This window comes from Alosa pseudoharengus, unplaced genomic scaffold, assembly GCF_046254945.1.
Source record: "Alosa pseudoharengus isolate Yale_2024_CS ecotype anadromous, Long Island Sound unplaced genomic scaffold, YU_APseudo_1.1 YU_APseudo_1.1_scf_15, whole genome shotgun sequence".
Classification (NCBI taxonomy): domain Eukaryota; kingdom Metazoa; phylum Chordata; class Actinopteri; order Clupeiformes; family Clupeidae; genus Alosa; species Alosa pseudoharengus.
The window spans coordinates 11,065,490-11,082,352 of record NW_027468620.1 but is presented as its reverse complement, the minus strand read 5'-3'; the positions used below and the strand labels follow the sequence as shown (position 1 = coordinate 11,082,352).

The 16,863-nt window shown below is 42.1% G+C and overlaps 1 protein-coding gene across 6 annotated transcripts in view; it reads left to right on the top strand.

Moving 5' to 3' along the window:
* The window catches only part of lyst (lysosomal trafficking regulator), a 113,689-nt gene that overhangs the window by 10,533 nt on the left and 86,293 nt on the right, over nt 1-16,863 (top strand). For 5 of the 6 annotated variants that reach the window (XM_076285517.1, XM_076285518.1, XM_076285515.1 and 2 more), the window contains one exon: nt 8,509-8,600. In XM_076285517.1, coding sequence (XP_076141632.1) covers nt 8,509-8,600 — 92 coding nt within the window. Of the gene's footprint in view, nt 1-5,459; nt 5,568-8,508; nt 8,601-16,863 lie in introns of all 6 variants that reach the window. The other variant, XM_076285519.1, reaches the window with a different exon arrangement.

The following is a 16,863-nucleotide window of genomic DNA, read 5'->3' as shown; positions in this document are numbered from 1 at the left end:
ACATGATTACTGACCAAGATAGAGCAACGTAATTCATTCACTCTGCTTCAACCTGTCTGATTCATAGAATACAAAATTATTGGATCTCCGTGAAGGCTAATTCATCCCTGCTCTCCTCTCTCTCTCTCTCTCTCTCTCCTCTCTCTCTCTCTCTCTCTCTCTCTCTCTCTCTCTCTCTCTCTCTCTCTCTCTCTCTCTCTCTCTCTCTCTCTCTCTCTCTCTCTCTCTCTCTCTCTCTCTCTCTCTCTCATACACACACACCACACATACAAACTCCCTCTCTCCCTCACTCACACACACACACCACACATACAATTTCTCTCAATTCAATGAGCTTTATCGGCATGACTGTAAGTGTTAAAATGTCTCTCTCTCACACACACACACACACACACACCACACATACAAACTCACACACACCACACATACAAACTCCGTCTCTCTCTCTCTCACTTTATTATGAATTATATTACATTGCCGTATGGAAAACGGCTGCTTATCAACTGCGAGAATAGGCTACTTCAGTCTATCACGTTAAATTGGCTTGCCTTATCAACTCCGCTTTGCATCGGTGTTCTGTTCGCCCAATGTTGACATGGTCAGGAATTATTTTCCAATAGGCTATGCTGCTACATGCCAAAACGAGAAAATGAAACTTTAGTCTTAGTTATTTTGTTACCCGTTCATGCGTCTGCTGAGAACCACTATATCGCCACACAAATAGAACTTGAACGTGGCGAACAAACTACTCACAGATATGAAAAATGTGATTCATTGCTTAAAACCTGTTGCCACAGTCATTATAGCATATAATAGAATAGAATAGAATAGAAGTTAACTGAATTTAACCGCACATAGCCGATGACATGAGTATGGCACACTTCGCTTTCGATGTTTGATTACATTAGATTCCATTGTTTTCAATACAAGCCTGCACACCAGCGTCAAACTTTGTCACCACTTCGATTACGATTCAGTTCGAACAAACTATTCATGCGAACAAACTATTCACAGAATGATATGAAAGATGTGATTCATTGCTTAAAACCTGTTGCCACTGTCATTATAGCAAAGATCCTTGATTACTGACCAAGATAGAGCAACGTAATTCATTCACTCTGCTTCAACACTGTCTGATTATAGAATACAAAATTATTGGATCTCCGTGAAGGCTAATTCATTTGAATGGAACTTGCAGCGGAACTTGTGAGCGTTTTGAAAAGCTGTATAATAGGCTAATGATAATGCTTTTCATGACTATTTTGAAAGTAGTTTGAAACTTTTTTTATTTACCCTCTCTCTCTCTCCTCTCTCTCTCTCTCTCTCTCTCTCTCTCTCTCTCTCTCTCTCTCTCTCTCTCTCTCTCTCTCTCTCTCTCTCTCTCTCTCTCTCTCTCTCACACACTCACACTCACACTCTCACACACACACACACACACATTTCAAAGAGAGAGACGTTTTTTCAAAAGAGAAAGAAAGAAAAAACGAAAGAAAGAAAGAGACTATCTCTCTCAAGGCTGCATACTTTTAGTCTGCCTGAGCACTGAGCATAGCCGTGCCACGCTGAGCAGTTTTAAAATAATAATAATGTGCCCTTCTCCAGCACAGAGCCCAGCTGGGCAGGATGTCACAGTGACTTGCGCGTACCTTTTTACATTTTTTTTTTTTTACCTGTTTACTCCGAAGCTCCAGACTTCCTCCGAGCACCCTTTCTGCTCGTCATTGAGCCTGTTGGTTGAAGGTTGGTAGTGTAGTCTAGCTGTAGGTTTCTACAGGTCTGCACAGGGCAGGCAAAATTTGGGGTCAGGCCTGTAGAATCAACACCAAAGGAACTGTTTACTAAGGCACAGGCAACATATGAAAAAATGTCATGAGTTTTTATCTCTGTGTGACCTGAAAAGCTGTTTCCTGCCACCATAAACTGATCATATTTTTGTGACAGTAATAAAACAATTTGATTTCTCATAAATAATGCAGCATAGAGCTATATTTCACAGAATTGCGAGTTTGAATTTGGTGACCCTTTGAAAAACTAAGCAGAATTCATATGGGAGGTTCATCTCTCTCTCTCTCAACTATACACACACACATGCACACACACAAGCATGCACACCAAATTCAATCAGTAACATCAACCGGAAGGAAGAACAAAAACAAGAACTTGAAAAAAAAAAAAAGAGTTATCCAGCGTTAAGCAACCCATCATGTCCACCACGAGACTGTACTCTCACACAGTCTCACATACACGCACACACACATGGGCAGAATTGCGGGAGCAGACAGCGACATGAAGACGTGAGTAGGCCTATCATGCTGGGCTAATCAGAAGACCATGACCAGTTTCTCAGTTATCCAAGAGCCCCTTCACCTCCACACCACCACCACCCCCCATCCTCATTCCTATAACCAACACCCCCACACCATGTGCACTCACACACACACACACTCCTGAGAGTATAGGCTGTGTATGGCTGACTAGTCACGTTTATTCCCGCAAAAAGCAAGAAAAAATGAAGAAAGGTGTAAAAAGCTCAGGAACCAGTAATACAGCCTCTCGCTCTTTCTGTCTCAGTCTGTCTATCTTGCTGTGCTTTCTTTGCTTGCGTGCACACGGGCTATTTCCAAAATCCCTTATTTATTTACTACTTTCCTGTTTTAAGTCTCGGCTTTGGCTAGGGCCCCCTGTTTTGATTCCAAGGCTGAGGAATTGATTGTGTTTTTGTTAACTTAATTCATGAGTTCATGTCGATCTCAACTATTAGTTTTCATGTCTCATTAACAACGTTGTTCTCAAAGTCGAGTTGAGTTTGTTGTTTTTGGGTGTTAAATCTGTGTCCTGCCACGTGTGATATTCTGCAGCAGAGAGCGAGAGTGCTGCAGTCTTTTGAGTGCTGTTATTGGACCAGAGGTGGGAAAGTGTTAATGAAATGCCATCCTGTTTGTTTGGCACTCTGAATGTGCAGCTCAAAGCCTATTTTATGTTTTGCAAAAAAAAATGGAATCAAACAGGCCCACAGAGAGCTCATGTCTAGTTAGAACCAAGGTGTTAGCTTCCTTTTTATCACCTGTGGAAAGATGTTCCTCACCTGCAGAAAGAGAAGGCTATAGCCTCCCTGATCAGGTGTCTGAAACAAATCTAAAAGACTTATAATTATTTACCAGTAGCCTTTTTACGTGGGTGATTTGCTTGGGCATGAAAAACAACATGATTGTCTTTGTTCTATGAGAAAGAAACTTTTTAAGTGTGATCAGAGGTGTGATCTCGCCTTCGTCGCTACCTTTGATTTCGTCACATGGGCAGATCAGACCACTCAAGCATACAGGACGGTTTGCGTGCAAAAGCATCCTGAACAGTAGACCTTAATAATCATCCTCCTGTATACAACTCTAAGCCGCTCTTAGTCAGTCTATTCACCATCATAATCAAGGATTGGTGTTTTGATCGCCTCCATCTCTCCTCGTAATTAAATTAGACTGAATCACCCATTTGGATGCTGCTCTCTTTGTAGCGATTTGCTGTGAATGCCGAACGAAGGATGAGATTATCTGAATTTCATGCTTTTGGGGTTTTTGAGGCAACACAATTTTATTTAAGCTATATATAACAGTTAATGTATTTATAGTACATGTTGTTTAAATATAGCATAACATACAGTGCCTATAAAAAGTATTTAGCCCCATGCTAAAGTTATAGAGGAATAAAAAAAATCATCTTTTGGAAATGGATCTTAATGTCTTAATTTTAAAAAATGAGTGAAAATCCAACCTTTAAGGACACCAATTTTCTTTGTGAATGAATAATGTATTGTAAATAAATAAATGTTATTTAATGGATAACGTTCCCTTGGCCTTTGGAATTAAAATAGCCCCACATAATCACATACCCTTCACCATACCTAGAGATTGGCATGGTGTGTATTTCAGTTAGCCTATTAGCTGGTTTGATAGTCATTGAGCTCAATGCAAATCAAACCAGCTAATAGGCTAACTGAATTTTTGTTGTTGATTTTTTCCCCCCCTCTGTCCTGGAGTTTACTCATCGCTAATGTAATTAAATGTAGCAGCAAAGCAGTTAATCAGTCCTGTTACTCCGTTGTCTATGACGGGATGTCCTCTGATGACACACTCACACACACGCACACACACACACACACACACACACACATACACATACACACAGGGAGAAATTTTGGCCACCATTTTATTGATGTTCTGGACTGGATCACATTAGAGGTTGCTTGGGATAAACAGGCCAGTGCCGGGAATCAGGCCGGTTTCTGTCAGACGTCCAGTGCTTTCAGCATGACTGTGTGAGCTTGCAGTCAGTCACTCAGTCATGTGATGGATAAAGAGCCTGGTGCCTTCACTGAGCCACTGAAGCAACCTTACTCATGACTGTGTCGGCTAGGATTGCTGCACACCTATAGGCTGGAGCAGAGAATAGTCTGCTGGTTGGGTACTATTGATCTTGGAACACTGAGCCAATTCTATAGGTGGAGCTCACAGTTCTGGAAAAGGTTGTTGACGTTTGAGCTAAACATCCAATCAATGCTTCTGAAGAAACGTGTCAATTTGCTGGTATCGTTTATAGCTGTTCCAAGTCACTTTGTTTGTTGGAGTTGGAGTTTTTCTGGAGTTTATTTGAGTGCACACACTAAACGGAGAGGTGGAGGACCTTTGTCCTGTTAACTAAATTTAACACGCACACGTTCGATCGATTACGTTAGATTCCATTGTTTTCAATACAACCCCGCACACCAGCATCAAGCTTTGTCGCTGCTTTAATAACGATTCAGTTCTATTTTTGTTGACGACGCTCATTCCCTTGTTTATTGAATGCTTGTCAGTTAAAAATGTCTGCGCTGATGTGTGTGGCAGGTGACCGTGTCTTCATGTCGGTGCTTACTGTATATGCGGAGTGCTTCAGTCTCTAATGACTGATTAAAACCGCTCATCACCTGTAAAGCCTCCTCTGTCAGCTCCCCTATCATTGTAACTCATAACTTCTCTGCTCGCTTCCATTTTCATCATTTGTCTCATCCTTCCATTTTCCTTCTCTCTGTGTCCTGTCTCTGTGTGTCCTGTCTCTGTGTGTCTGTCCTGTCTCTCTCTCTCTGTCCTGTCTCTGTGTGTCCTGTCTCTGTGTGTCTGTCCTGTCTCTCTCTCTGTGTCCTGTCTCTCTGTGTCCTGTCTCTGTGTGTCCTGTCTCTGTGTGTCCTGTCTCTGTGTGTCCTGTCTCTGTGTGTCTGTCCTGTCTCTGTGTGTCTGTCCTGTCTCTCTCTCTCTGTCCTGTCTCTGTGTGTCTGTCCTGTCTCTCTCTCTGTGTCCTGTCTCTGTGTGTCCTGTCTCTGTGTGCCTGTCCTGTCTCTGTGTGTCTGTCCTGTCTCTGTGTGTCCTGTCTCTGTGTGTCTGTCCTGTCTCTCTCTCTGTGTCCTGCCTCTCTTCCTTTTCTCTGTCTAGCTCCTTGGTGTGCTGTGACTCCATTGCTGCAGTCTCTCCTGCTGGATTGGGTTTACAGGTTGATAGGTGGAAAGGCAACCCTCAGTCATTGTATCCCTACGGGAGCTGGTGAGTGAGTGAGTCGGTGTGTTTTGTGTTGGGTGTGTGCTGCTTGAGTCATGCTCAAAACTTGGATGGTGTGGAGTCATGCACTTTTGCATCCTTGTGCCAATGAATTGAAACAAGTTTGCAGCAACCTGAGAATGGAGGGACAACTGATCTCTGGACTTCTCTCCTTTAAATCCCTAAAGTTTGGCACCTGTCATATGATGACCGCAATTTCTTTAGCATTTTGGTAGAACTAGACCATGTCTCCTTAACTTTTTGTTTCAGTTAACTTACACAAGGTGCAACATTCAAGTGTACATTCTAAAGAAATAAGACAGAATTGGCCAGCCATGCTAAATTGGCCCAGTGCCTTTGCAGGGTGTTCATTTTGGATTGTTTGTAGTAAAGCAGAAAACCCAGTTGGCCAGCTCTCCCCAGAAATGACCACTTTTGGTTCAAATCTCCATCTCCCGCTCCATCTCTCATTGCTGTTTTTTTATGTCTCTCCTGATTTCTAAAGAGTGACAGATGTCAGAAAAACACTTGCACAGCCTTCCCTCTGGATTCGGATTGTCCCTCAACGTTTTCACTGCCATGACTGACTACTCCAGCTATCAGACAGATGCAAGACAGAAGAATAGAAATCCCTCCGAGAGAAAAGGCCTACTCTCATATGAGCTGATAAAATCAAATGCCTTCTTCTTATCATATCTTTCTTCCGCTTTGCTAGCTGCATGTAGCCTGATGCAGCCGGGTTAAATAAGGTAACCCGTTTGACAGGATGTTTTAAGCGGACGCCAGCGAAAAGAGGAACGCTGTGTGAAGGTCCCCTCTTGATCTCTGGTCTCTGATGCAATCAGCAAAGGAAGTTCACCCAGCCTGACCACCTCACCCACAAACCTTTTTATTTATGGAAATGTGGAGCAAAAGTGGCTCTTTGCTCATGACTGCATGGCACAGACTCCCCCTGGCCTCTACTGGTCTGTGCTATGCTGGTATGTAGTACACTGGTCTGTGCCATGCTGCCTGGTATGTAGTACACTGGTCTGTGCCACGCTGGTATGTAGTACACTGGTCTGTGCCATGCTGCCTGGTATGTAGTACACTGGTCTGTGCCATGCTGGAATGTAGTACTATGGTCTGTGCTACGCTGGTAGTACTATGGTCTGTGCCACACTGGTATGTACACTAGTCTGTGCCACGCTGGTACAGTATGTAGTACACTAGTCTTTGCCACGATGGTATGTAGTACACTAGTCTGAGTCACGCTGTTATGTAGTACCAGCCTGCTAGCCCTGAGAGAATCCAACATGGTCAGAGTGTTTTTCAGGAGTGTTTGTTGGCTTGTTTTTTTTTTTGCAAAACCACTACTAACCACAGTCAACAAAAACAGCAAATTGTGCCTTTTATTGTCATGGTTCACTGTGTATGCTTGTCAATGAATGGCGGTTAACCATAACTTTTAGCCTTTAGGCCTTCATCACGCTGCAGTCTGACATTGTCAGCTTTCAGGACATGGTCTGATTAGTTTTCTGTTCAGTAATTTACTCTGGCATGGCATAGCCCCGTTGGCTCTTGTGTTGCACACCTGTGACTCCAGACACACAACACAGACGCAGACCCCCGCTGGGCAGGTGCTTTTTCCTCCTCTTCTGAATGAAGTGAGTAGTAGCTGAATGAATTAGGCAGACCTCCCTGCGTTTTTGTGTCTGTGCATCACACTTCAGGCCCAGTCATCAATTTCGCATCACACAATATTGCCAGTCATTGTAGTTGTACCAATTGCTTTGCAGAGCCTGCTGTTATTTTGTTATGAAGAATTTTAGGTTGTTTGCACAGGCATATTTGTACAGTTGCTATTGATCATGATTGAATTAAATGGACGTTCATGGTGAAATATTCTCAAGTTTTATTAGGGTAAGGCACTTCCTTTAAAAGTCTGTAATAGTGCCAGGCTGTGTCTATGATAAACGTTTTCTTTTTTAAGTTGGTATGATTCATTGTAGACGGCACTCCACTTGCCGACAGGTTTACGGGCCGACTTTAGCTTGGCTCAGACTGCAGACATCACACAGACAGATCGGTGCTGAGCTGGTGCCTGTGTGTGAATGTATGAAGGCAGAGCTGAGAGGATTACACAGGCCTGATCTCCTCACTCTCCACTCAGGATCACCCTAGTGTGTGTGTGTTAGTGTGTTAGTGTGTTAGTGTGTTTGTGTGTGTGTGTGTGTGTGTGTGTGTGTGTGTGTGTGTGTGTGTGTGTGTGTGTGTGTGTGTGTGTGCGCGCACGCGCGCGCATGCATCTCCCGCCACTACTACTCCACTTATCTGGTTAAAGAGGTCAAGTGGGTGGCAGTGTAAGAGCCTGTCCCTCCGTAGCCTGTCTCTCTGTAGCTTGTATAATGGTGGGCATTGAACAATATTCACAATATTAGGATGGAAAGTGTGTGTGTGTGTTGTGTGTGTGTGTGTGTTGTGTGTGTGTGTGCGCGCGCCATGGAAAACAGTTAATCGCTGTATGCACTCTTGATGTGCATATGACCAATGTTGCCCCTGTGTGAATGTGTAGACTTTGGGTCATTTGTACCTACATACATGAAGACGTGGCCTCTGAGCCTAAGCGGGAAGTGGAGTGGCCTTCACACTTCAGCTGGCCCGATACTCTTGAGTCGCCCGCATGGTGTGCTCACAGGGCTGAACTCTGCCTCTCGCACTCTTGCACTTCAGTGAGCCGGACCTCACAGGAGAGAGAGGGAGACAAACAGACAGACAGACAGACCTGGATCATGTTCAAATCCTACTCTTAAAAAGTCAGGTGCTTCTCCCTTTCTGTGTGCTCTCAGTAGGTGAGAGGAAATGTGTTGCCGTTGTTTACTTGCACTTGCACTTTGTGTGTGTGTGTGTGGTTGAGGGTGCTTGCCTGCTTCCTTTACCAGCTCCTCTTCTCCTCTTCTGTCCTCAGGTCAGTCTACAGTGTCTGGAGGGTTTCCTCTGCCTGTTCCATTGTGTGCGACACCTCCACGTCACAGCATCCAAGGATGCACTGAAGTTCTGGTATGTGGTTTTCCCATTTAAGTAATTTAAGGTACTCGTAGTTTCTATCTAACTATCTATCTATCTATCTCTTTCTGTCTTTCTTTCTTTCTTTTTTTCTTTCTTTCTAGGATCCATTTATATGCCTTTCCCCTAAATTTCAGTAAGACATTTCTATGAATGAGCATCTTAAGCATTTTGTTTTTTAATGTTGAAACGCTGGTTTCTGATTTAAATGTTTATTTGCATCAACTGAAGCTCTTCTGAACTACTGGTCGGGGCAGAATAAATAAAACTACCAGGCTCAAGCAAATATCTTCCAATTATTCACCTCCCCAGGGGTTGATAATTGCGTGTTTGCACGTTCTGTTTTGCACTCTTCTCATACGGGCTGAATCTAGAATACAAGATCTTCCCCTTCAAACCACTTCTGTTTGGGAGCCAAAAAAGATTAATTATGTCTTAGAATAATTTGACATTATAGCTGCATAATGCAGATTTCTACAGACCATACAGTACAAAGACGTTTTATCAATCAAACAAACGTATTATTATTCAGCAGACCTGAAAACTGACTTGCTGATAACCACCTAGTTATGACTAGGGTTGCAAAATTTTCAAAGTTGGAAACCTTCCATGGGAATTAACAGGAATATACGGGAATTAACGAGAATTAATGGGAATAAACTGGGAATTTTTAATATGGCAAGTTAGTCTATAACATGGAACTTGAATGTAGTGGACAAAACCCCACCTTGCAGCATAATACTAATACTAAAACAACCTGATTTAATGCAATTTCAGTCAAATTTCTACCCTGCACATACGTCAATCCCATGCACACAGCAATGTTGTGTCATTTTTTTTTACTTGTTTTACCATTTTCTGGGATTCTAACTGAACAAACTGATAGTCAGTTAATGTTCCAACCAATCGGATCTTGGGCAGTTCAGTGGTTTCAGTGTTGCTAGCTTAGCACGCTAGTAAACCATAGGCAGAGAATGGGATTCCCACTAGCATGGTAGCTAGCTTTGTATGCTAAGCTAAGCAAAAATATGAACAAACAAATCATATTGGTTATTATGAAACAAAATGTTAATGTTTGTATATGAAAAAGTATTACCAAAAATTCTCAGTTAATTCCCGTAAATTCCCATTAATTCCCATAATTTCCTTTAATTCCATAAAATTTTCCAATTTGGAATATTTCCAAAATTCCCCAGCTTAATTTCCCATGGAAAGTTTCCAGTAAGTTTCCGGAAATTTACCGGAAATTTTCCACCCCTTTGCAACCCTAGTTATGACCTCATCTGATACAGTACATCTCTGAGTCGGTGCAGAACATGGCGGGTCGATTCTCCCCCAATTTTTGCCCGGAGTGGATTGCTGCCATAAGACTGATGGGCAAGGATCAGGAAACCGGGCAAGGAGCCAACGCGGCGTTAATTAGCGGGGAGCAGAAGGAACATGACATCTCGGAGAAATCAGCGCTAGAAAGACCCTCTTTGTGGTTCAGTGCAGCGTGGCCCTCCCTGCGCTCATCCTCATTAGCTTTGTTTTTCACTGGTCCTCCTAATCACTGTCATGTGATTAGAAAATTATCTAAGGAAACAAACAAAATCCCAACCAGAGAGAGGGAGAGTTTGGTACATGAGAGGCCACAATCCAAGTGTAAAGGCATGCCAGTGCTGCTTCCCTCTGCTTCCCTCTATGGTCATAAGTTGTTGCCCAGTGAAATCAATTGTCTGAAGTTACTCTGGTAGGGAGAAATACCTCAGAGTTATCACTGCTTAGATCCACGTGCTGATGATGTTGACCGCTATACAACTAGGGTGACCATATCACAGACAATTGTTCCAAATCCTGGATTTGCACAACAAAAGTATTAATCTTCATTGCATTAATTTATCCATGCTAGTTAGCCTAGATTTTAAGGTACACCTGTGTATTCTGCAAAGGTTTTGGTCACAAAAGTGATCTAATTTCAAACCGATAGAAGAAACTTTCCTAAGTTCTGTTATGGTGTTTTTGATTGAGTACTAGCTCTACAGTTGAGCATGTGCTCTGATTGTCATACTAGCTGGCTCTTTGTTGTTGCATTCAGAATGCAGGTTTGGTATCCCGTAGACATGGTTTTGAGGTGGGTTGGTTTACTGTTCTCTCCCTTCCACCACAGTTTTTGCAGAGGTTTATACAGTATATTTGCACCAACCGAACATCTTCTGAGCTAATGTCAGGGACGATACTCCTGGGGCCAAGTGAATATCTTCCCTTGGTTTCCTCAGATTTACCCCCAGAACATACTTGTTTGTGATACTTGGTTGAACAAAGTTATTCATTTTAATTTTTTTAACTGACAAATTTAGATATATGTTCATCTGCATTCACAATCATGCCTCTTGTACCAGTGTGCTTACTAGAATAGAAACACTCTCTTTATATATCTCGCTCACTCACACTCACTCATAGGCGCACACACACACACACACACACACATACACACACACACACACACACACACACACACACACACGTACACAGAAATGCTTGAAGACAAATGCACACACAGAAACACCCACACACAAGTAAGTGTTATATTGTTCCTCTATTCTTGCATCCTTGTAAGTTTCTATACTCTTTACGTTCATCAACTGTCACTTCCCTTTTTGTTTGTTTTTCTTTTTGAGTCAGACACCAAAAGTCATGAATATGTTCTTCTTGAGCTCTACCTATCCTTCCTATCTCACAGGCTCACACACATTTTACACACATTTCAAATCTGTACACGTAGAAGTTCATTACCCTGTGCAACATGGCCTAGTTACAAATCCGTCTTTAATTTTCTCTACCAAGGAGGTTGTGTTTTCAGTTTGTTTTTGTGTGGGGCAAGGAAATTAATGTTGAAGTGGACTCGTGAGCGCAGCTTTGCCAGTTTACTTTCGTTTTCATTTTAAGTCGTGAAATGCAGCCTTTGGCCTTGTGTAGTCTCCAGGGGCCCTTCCAGTAAAAGCAGTGTTTTGCCTGACCCACTGGTCATCGCCAAACTAATTTGCTGATCCTGCATGGAACATGAATGAAGGGGATTCAAGAAAAAGTGAAAGTACTGATTTTGCTCTAGCATTGTTTTTCCTGGCACCTCAACTGACTTTTTTAAAATGTTGCATACTGCATTTTTTACTGTTTAAGAGTTGCACTTTTAATTTTAACAGGAATGGATGCTGTAACTCTATAACACATTTTAACATTTAAAATCAGTACATTAGTGCAGAACAAGAACTGACATTTCATTACATCAGAGGGTCTCAGTGCAGAGTATTGTTTTCTCACAAGCAGCAGAGTTAGTTCATAGGAACATTTGTTGACACAGTTGTTGAGGCCCTAATGCACTAATTTGAATGACGGGAAAAGTCTTAAGTCTAACTTGTCACATACAGGGGTTAAAGGGGGAACGGGGAGGAACACCGTTCCGTCACCTCAGATAAATGAATAATAAATATATTCTTTCATACCAACCAAATAGCGCGATGATATTGTTAAAATAAATGGTGAGTTTATTTTTTGCATGTACATAGGTGACCAAGAAGCTACCCATTCTTGTCCAAAAAGTATTGCTACACAACGATACTCAATACACGGGTTTCCCGTTTTCCAACAAAAGTAGATGCGCACGCAGCCGTGGGGCAGAAGACGCTTGGTGGCCGTCCACAACGTTATAAACTTAACCTAAATAGTCGGCTGCTGTAAGCTACAATCGCAATTTTTTTGTATACCCCTGTTGTCTGAATGATCATTACATCTCATTTCAGCCTATATTTCAGAGTTTGCCGTTCATTTGCATTATTAATTTAACATCGTATTTTGTCATTTTTGGCGAAGACATGCATTCCGTTAGGGATATTGCACATATTGAACATTCTCTAACCATCGTGATTTCGAATTGAAAAACTCATTTTATTCTTTTCATGGAGAGCACGGCTCTATGCTGTTCTATGATGCTTTCTGCCTCCTAGTTGCGCATGCATGTTTTCGTAACGTTGCATAGAAATCCATGTTTTTCCTGTTGAACAGTCACTGGCTTTTAGGGTTCCCCCACCTGCCAAATCCCACTTTAATTTCAAGAATGTATTTGTTTACCTGCTATGGCTACAGTAATGAATTAGATATGGATTGGATAGACAGTTGACCTTTGTGTCATCGCCTCATGATTTTTTAGTTTCAGTTTACATGAAGGAGGGCACGCACCTAGCAGTCCAACTGAATGGTCTCAAGCAGACACAAGGGACCTGTTGTCCTTGACCCAACAGTCTTTTATATAAAGAACATAATATTTAGAGCTTGTCATAACAAAACATTTCATCATATAAAAATAATACTCAATATATGAGTATAACAGTAACAGTATACAATTCTCAACAAGTATGTCATGTTACTCCTGTGTAAGGAGTCTTTGAGAGTTGAGAGACAGAGTTTGAGAGTTTTATATGTGGCCTTTTTAATAAAATTGCTAAATTGCACCTGTGATGATCTTAGGGTTTAAATAGCACAACAGACTTCGCCGCAATTGCCCCTGAGGCGTCCTATTTATGACGGTCACACCAGGTCATCATAACTTTTATGGTGCTGGTTACAGTTTAACCAGCCTTGTGACTCGTAGTGGTCATGGGGGGTGGTGCTCCACTAACACACATGCAGACCCCTCCCCTGGGAGGCGGAAGAGCTCTGCAGAACTTTAAAACAGTCAATAGTCATAGCAGGTGAGAGTGGCGTCAGTATTGTTCTGATCACTTTGAGTAGACAGGAGTATCACAGTGACTCGCTGGTCACACACAGCACAGCCATAACCCAAGTGGAAATTGAGGTCTTCACATGGTATATCCAAGTCATCTGCATGAACCTTTGTATTTTAACCGACCGGTATGTATACATATATATTTTTTGTTTGTTTGTTTGTTTGGGGGGGGGGTGGTGGTGAACATGAGCAGTGTAAAGGTCTGTAATGATGTCATGATTAATTTCTCTTAAGATGAATTTCTCCTAAGATTATAAATGCATTACTGCATGTTCACTAAGGGCCGAACATTCATTACTGTTGTAATAAGGTCATCTATGTGCTGAGAACTGAAGTTCCTCACAGCCTTTGCCTCCTGATGGACAGTTAGTTACTAATGGCAGCCTCACGTGGTCTGGCCCCCTCCAAAGCAGGCCAGTGCTCTAACCAGGGGTTCACAAAAGACCATTATTTTAAAGCAAATGTAAAAAAGAAGCCATTTTAATGCGAGGTGGCCTGCTGGGGGGAGACAAAGCAGAGAGTCTGAAGATGGGGATTTAAACAGAGACGTCCCACAGCAGTGACTGAACGAGTCTGTGTCAGTCAACTGAACTCTAGAATGAGAAAGCGTCTATAAGGAAGTGTGAGTGAGTGAGTGACAGGCCTGTGCCGATGAGTAGGCATGAGTTCATTGTAAATAAACAACAGATATGTATGTGTCACAGGCTAGAAATATACACTGCCCTCAAATTCAGTATCTTCATATTGGAGCTATTTTATTTTTTGTACATTGAAAATGTTTCATCACTGAGTGTGTTATGTGATTGGTTGGTGATGAATTGCATCCCTTACAATCTTTATAATTTAAAAAAAAAAAAAAAAAACATTGAAACTGTGTTTTTCTGCTTCCGTTTGAGAGTAGGGGTCCCCTTGACTTTTGGTGCTGATGGACTTCATTACTCTTTGACAAAAAATTAGGAGCCCTAAAGTTAGGACCAACATGTTGTTATTTTTAGGAGCTTCTTCTAAATCAGCAAGTTCGGAGCTACTTTTAGCCTTGAAGATGCTTTGTGAAAACAGGCCCAGATTTATTTGGTGCTCCTTCCTCAAGAGCCCATTGTGTTGGTCATTATGACAGTGGTAGGGGTGGGGATATCGGTGTGCCTGAGTTCAGAGCTCTGAGCAGCGCTAAAGTGTCTCACAGCCTGTAGCAGTAGCCTGACCGATGATTGCCTCCTAGTGCCATTCCCAGTGCCATGTGACATCACATGCTTTCATGTGATACACTGATCAACTCAAAATCTGGAAAGCTTCCATTTGAAATTCCGATTTAATGGAATTTGCACGACAGGGCAGAAAGCTTGCAGCCTCAAAACCTCAGGCAATCTGTGGACTAATGTGACGCAGAACTTGAGGAGCTCGATGGGATTGGAAATATTCCTCTTTTCCGGGATGAATGGAGCTGATCTCTCCCGGCCCTGGAGGAGCATTACAATGGTGCCGGTCTACAACTTCGCCTCAGGCTTGTAGTAGGAGGTAGGCGTGGGGAATGGGCCGTGTCTTACTTGTGGAGCTGTGTAGTGGTTGGTGTGCAAGATTGAGGGTAAGAGGCGTGTCGCATGTGTGTATGTGTGCATGTGTTTCTTGCGTTTCCTCATTTTTTAGTGGAATTGGGGAATAATTTGAATGTGAGTTCAAGCCTAGTGCCTGCATTCAGAGGGTAAACGTGTGGCTCTACTAAGGAAAATAATTGAGTTGATCCATCAAGAAGAGTTTTTCACGGGACGGGAGGTTTCATTGGGCTCACAGTAGCACATGTGATGACTTGTCAGAAGAAGACCTAGAACTCTTCATCTAATGGGTAGAGTAGTGTCTCTATTCCCCTTAATATTTTAAGATAAAGATTTTAATTATCTTTGAATTATGTTCCATATCAGTTACAATGCAAGGCTGTCCCTGTACTGCCTAGTTCTGAAAATACCTCATCACAGATACGTTTTCACTTTAGGATCTGATATGTAGTTTGTTGTTGTTCTTCCAATGAAATGGTAAGACCAGACAAAAAGACAACCGAAAAAGGGCCGCAGGAACTGTGATTCTGTGTCTCATGGTTTGCATACACACTATCTCCCTAAGTAAGCATTCAATGTCTCCGTGTAACTGTTCAAATGCTCCATGCTAATCCTTCCTCTCCACTTGTCTGAAAGGAAGAACTGTCATGATTTTTTTAGGTAAAGCAGCCATGTAATTGCTAAATCTGACTACTGTTCATTGATTTGTTTTCTGTGTTAAACACCATAAAGCCACATTTCAGCATTTGAACCAGTCTTGATGTTGGTGTTATTGGATGGCTTCTTAGACTTATCACATTGCGTGAAAGGTGATTGTGTTCTCTGATGCAAACTCTCCTCATCCACCAGTTCCCTCCAAGGATATGTAGGCTACTCCATCCTCTTTATATTCTTGTCACAAACAGAGCAAGTTTGAGAATAGATACAGTACATTCTAAAGTTTGCTGATGACTTTCATAGTTGGCATAGTCTACCTAGCCTCGTGAGACCATCCTGATCTTGCGAGCTTCAGGGTTTCACTCGCAGATCAGTCTGGATACTTTCCGTTAAAGAGAATTTGGAGCAGTTCACCAAACGAACGTCCAATCAGCGTTGGCTTTGAGGCGGGTTGAGGTGTGACGCAACGAACAACATGACGGCATCCACAGAGATGAGCATAGCTATCGCGCAAGTTTTATTCAAATTAGAAAGTATTCCTGGGTAAGCTGTGAAGCTATGAGTCTCAGCCATGCAGCTGGGAGGAATGAAAGACACAGACATCCTCCACGGCTGATTCCAGTTCACAATGGAGGAATATACTTTCTTCAGAAGTGTAGGGCCTACCGTGAAAACTTGATGGGAATTGTCGTTGATTAGGTTCATGTCACATACAAATGGTAAGTTAAAACATCTTAACGTTAGTCACGTTACCTAACTTAATTGTATGTTAAACGAAGGCATTAGAAGAACACTTTGTTCATCTAATTGGTTGATTTGGCCCGTCGATAACCAACAAAGGTAATGATAGACAGATGGTTTATCCAATCAGCTAACCAGTATTTACGCCCCTTCCCAAAAGTTCTTCAATGAAAAGTTCCCAGATGGATATGCGGAGCAAATCCATCTGGCGGAGTCAGGTTATAGTCTACCATCATCTGCACCAAAACCACAGTTATTGAATGTACTTAAGTTGATTTGTTGGAGAATTAAATATCTGGTTACTGTTGTTAATCGGTTGCACTTTCAGAAGGCACGTCAAACTTTTTTTAGAAGGTACAATATCTTATTGGACAAAACGTGTTATTTCCACATGTGCACCAAAATAATGACTTTTTTTTTTCAGTAAGTTTTTTTGAGTTGGTGCGGTCCTTTTCTATTGGAATGGTGTGGTATTTGATTTGTCTTGAAGAAATTGACTCCAAGCCTTCTGAGGATTTAGTGTTTTCCTTGATGGCCCAAGGAATTG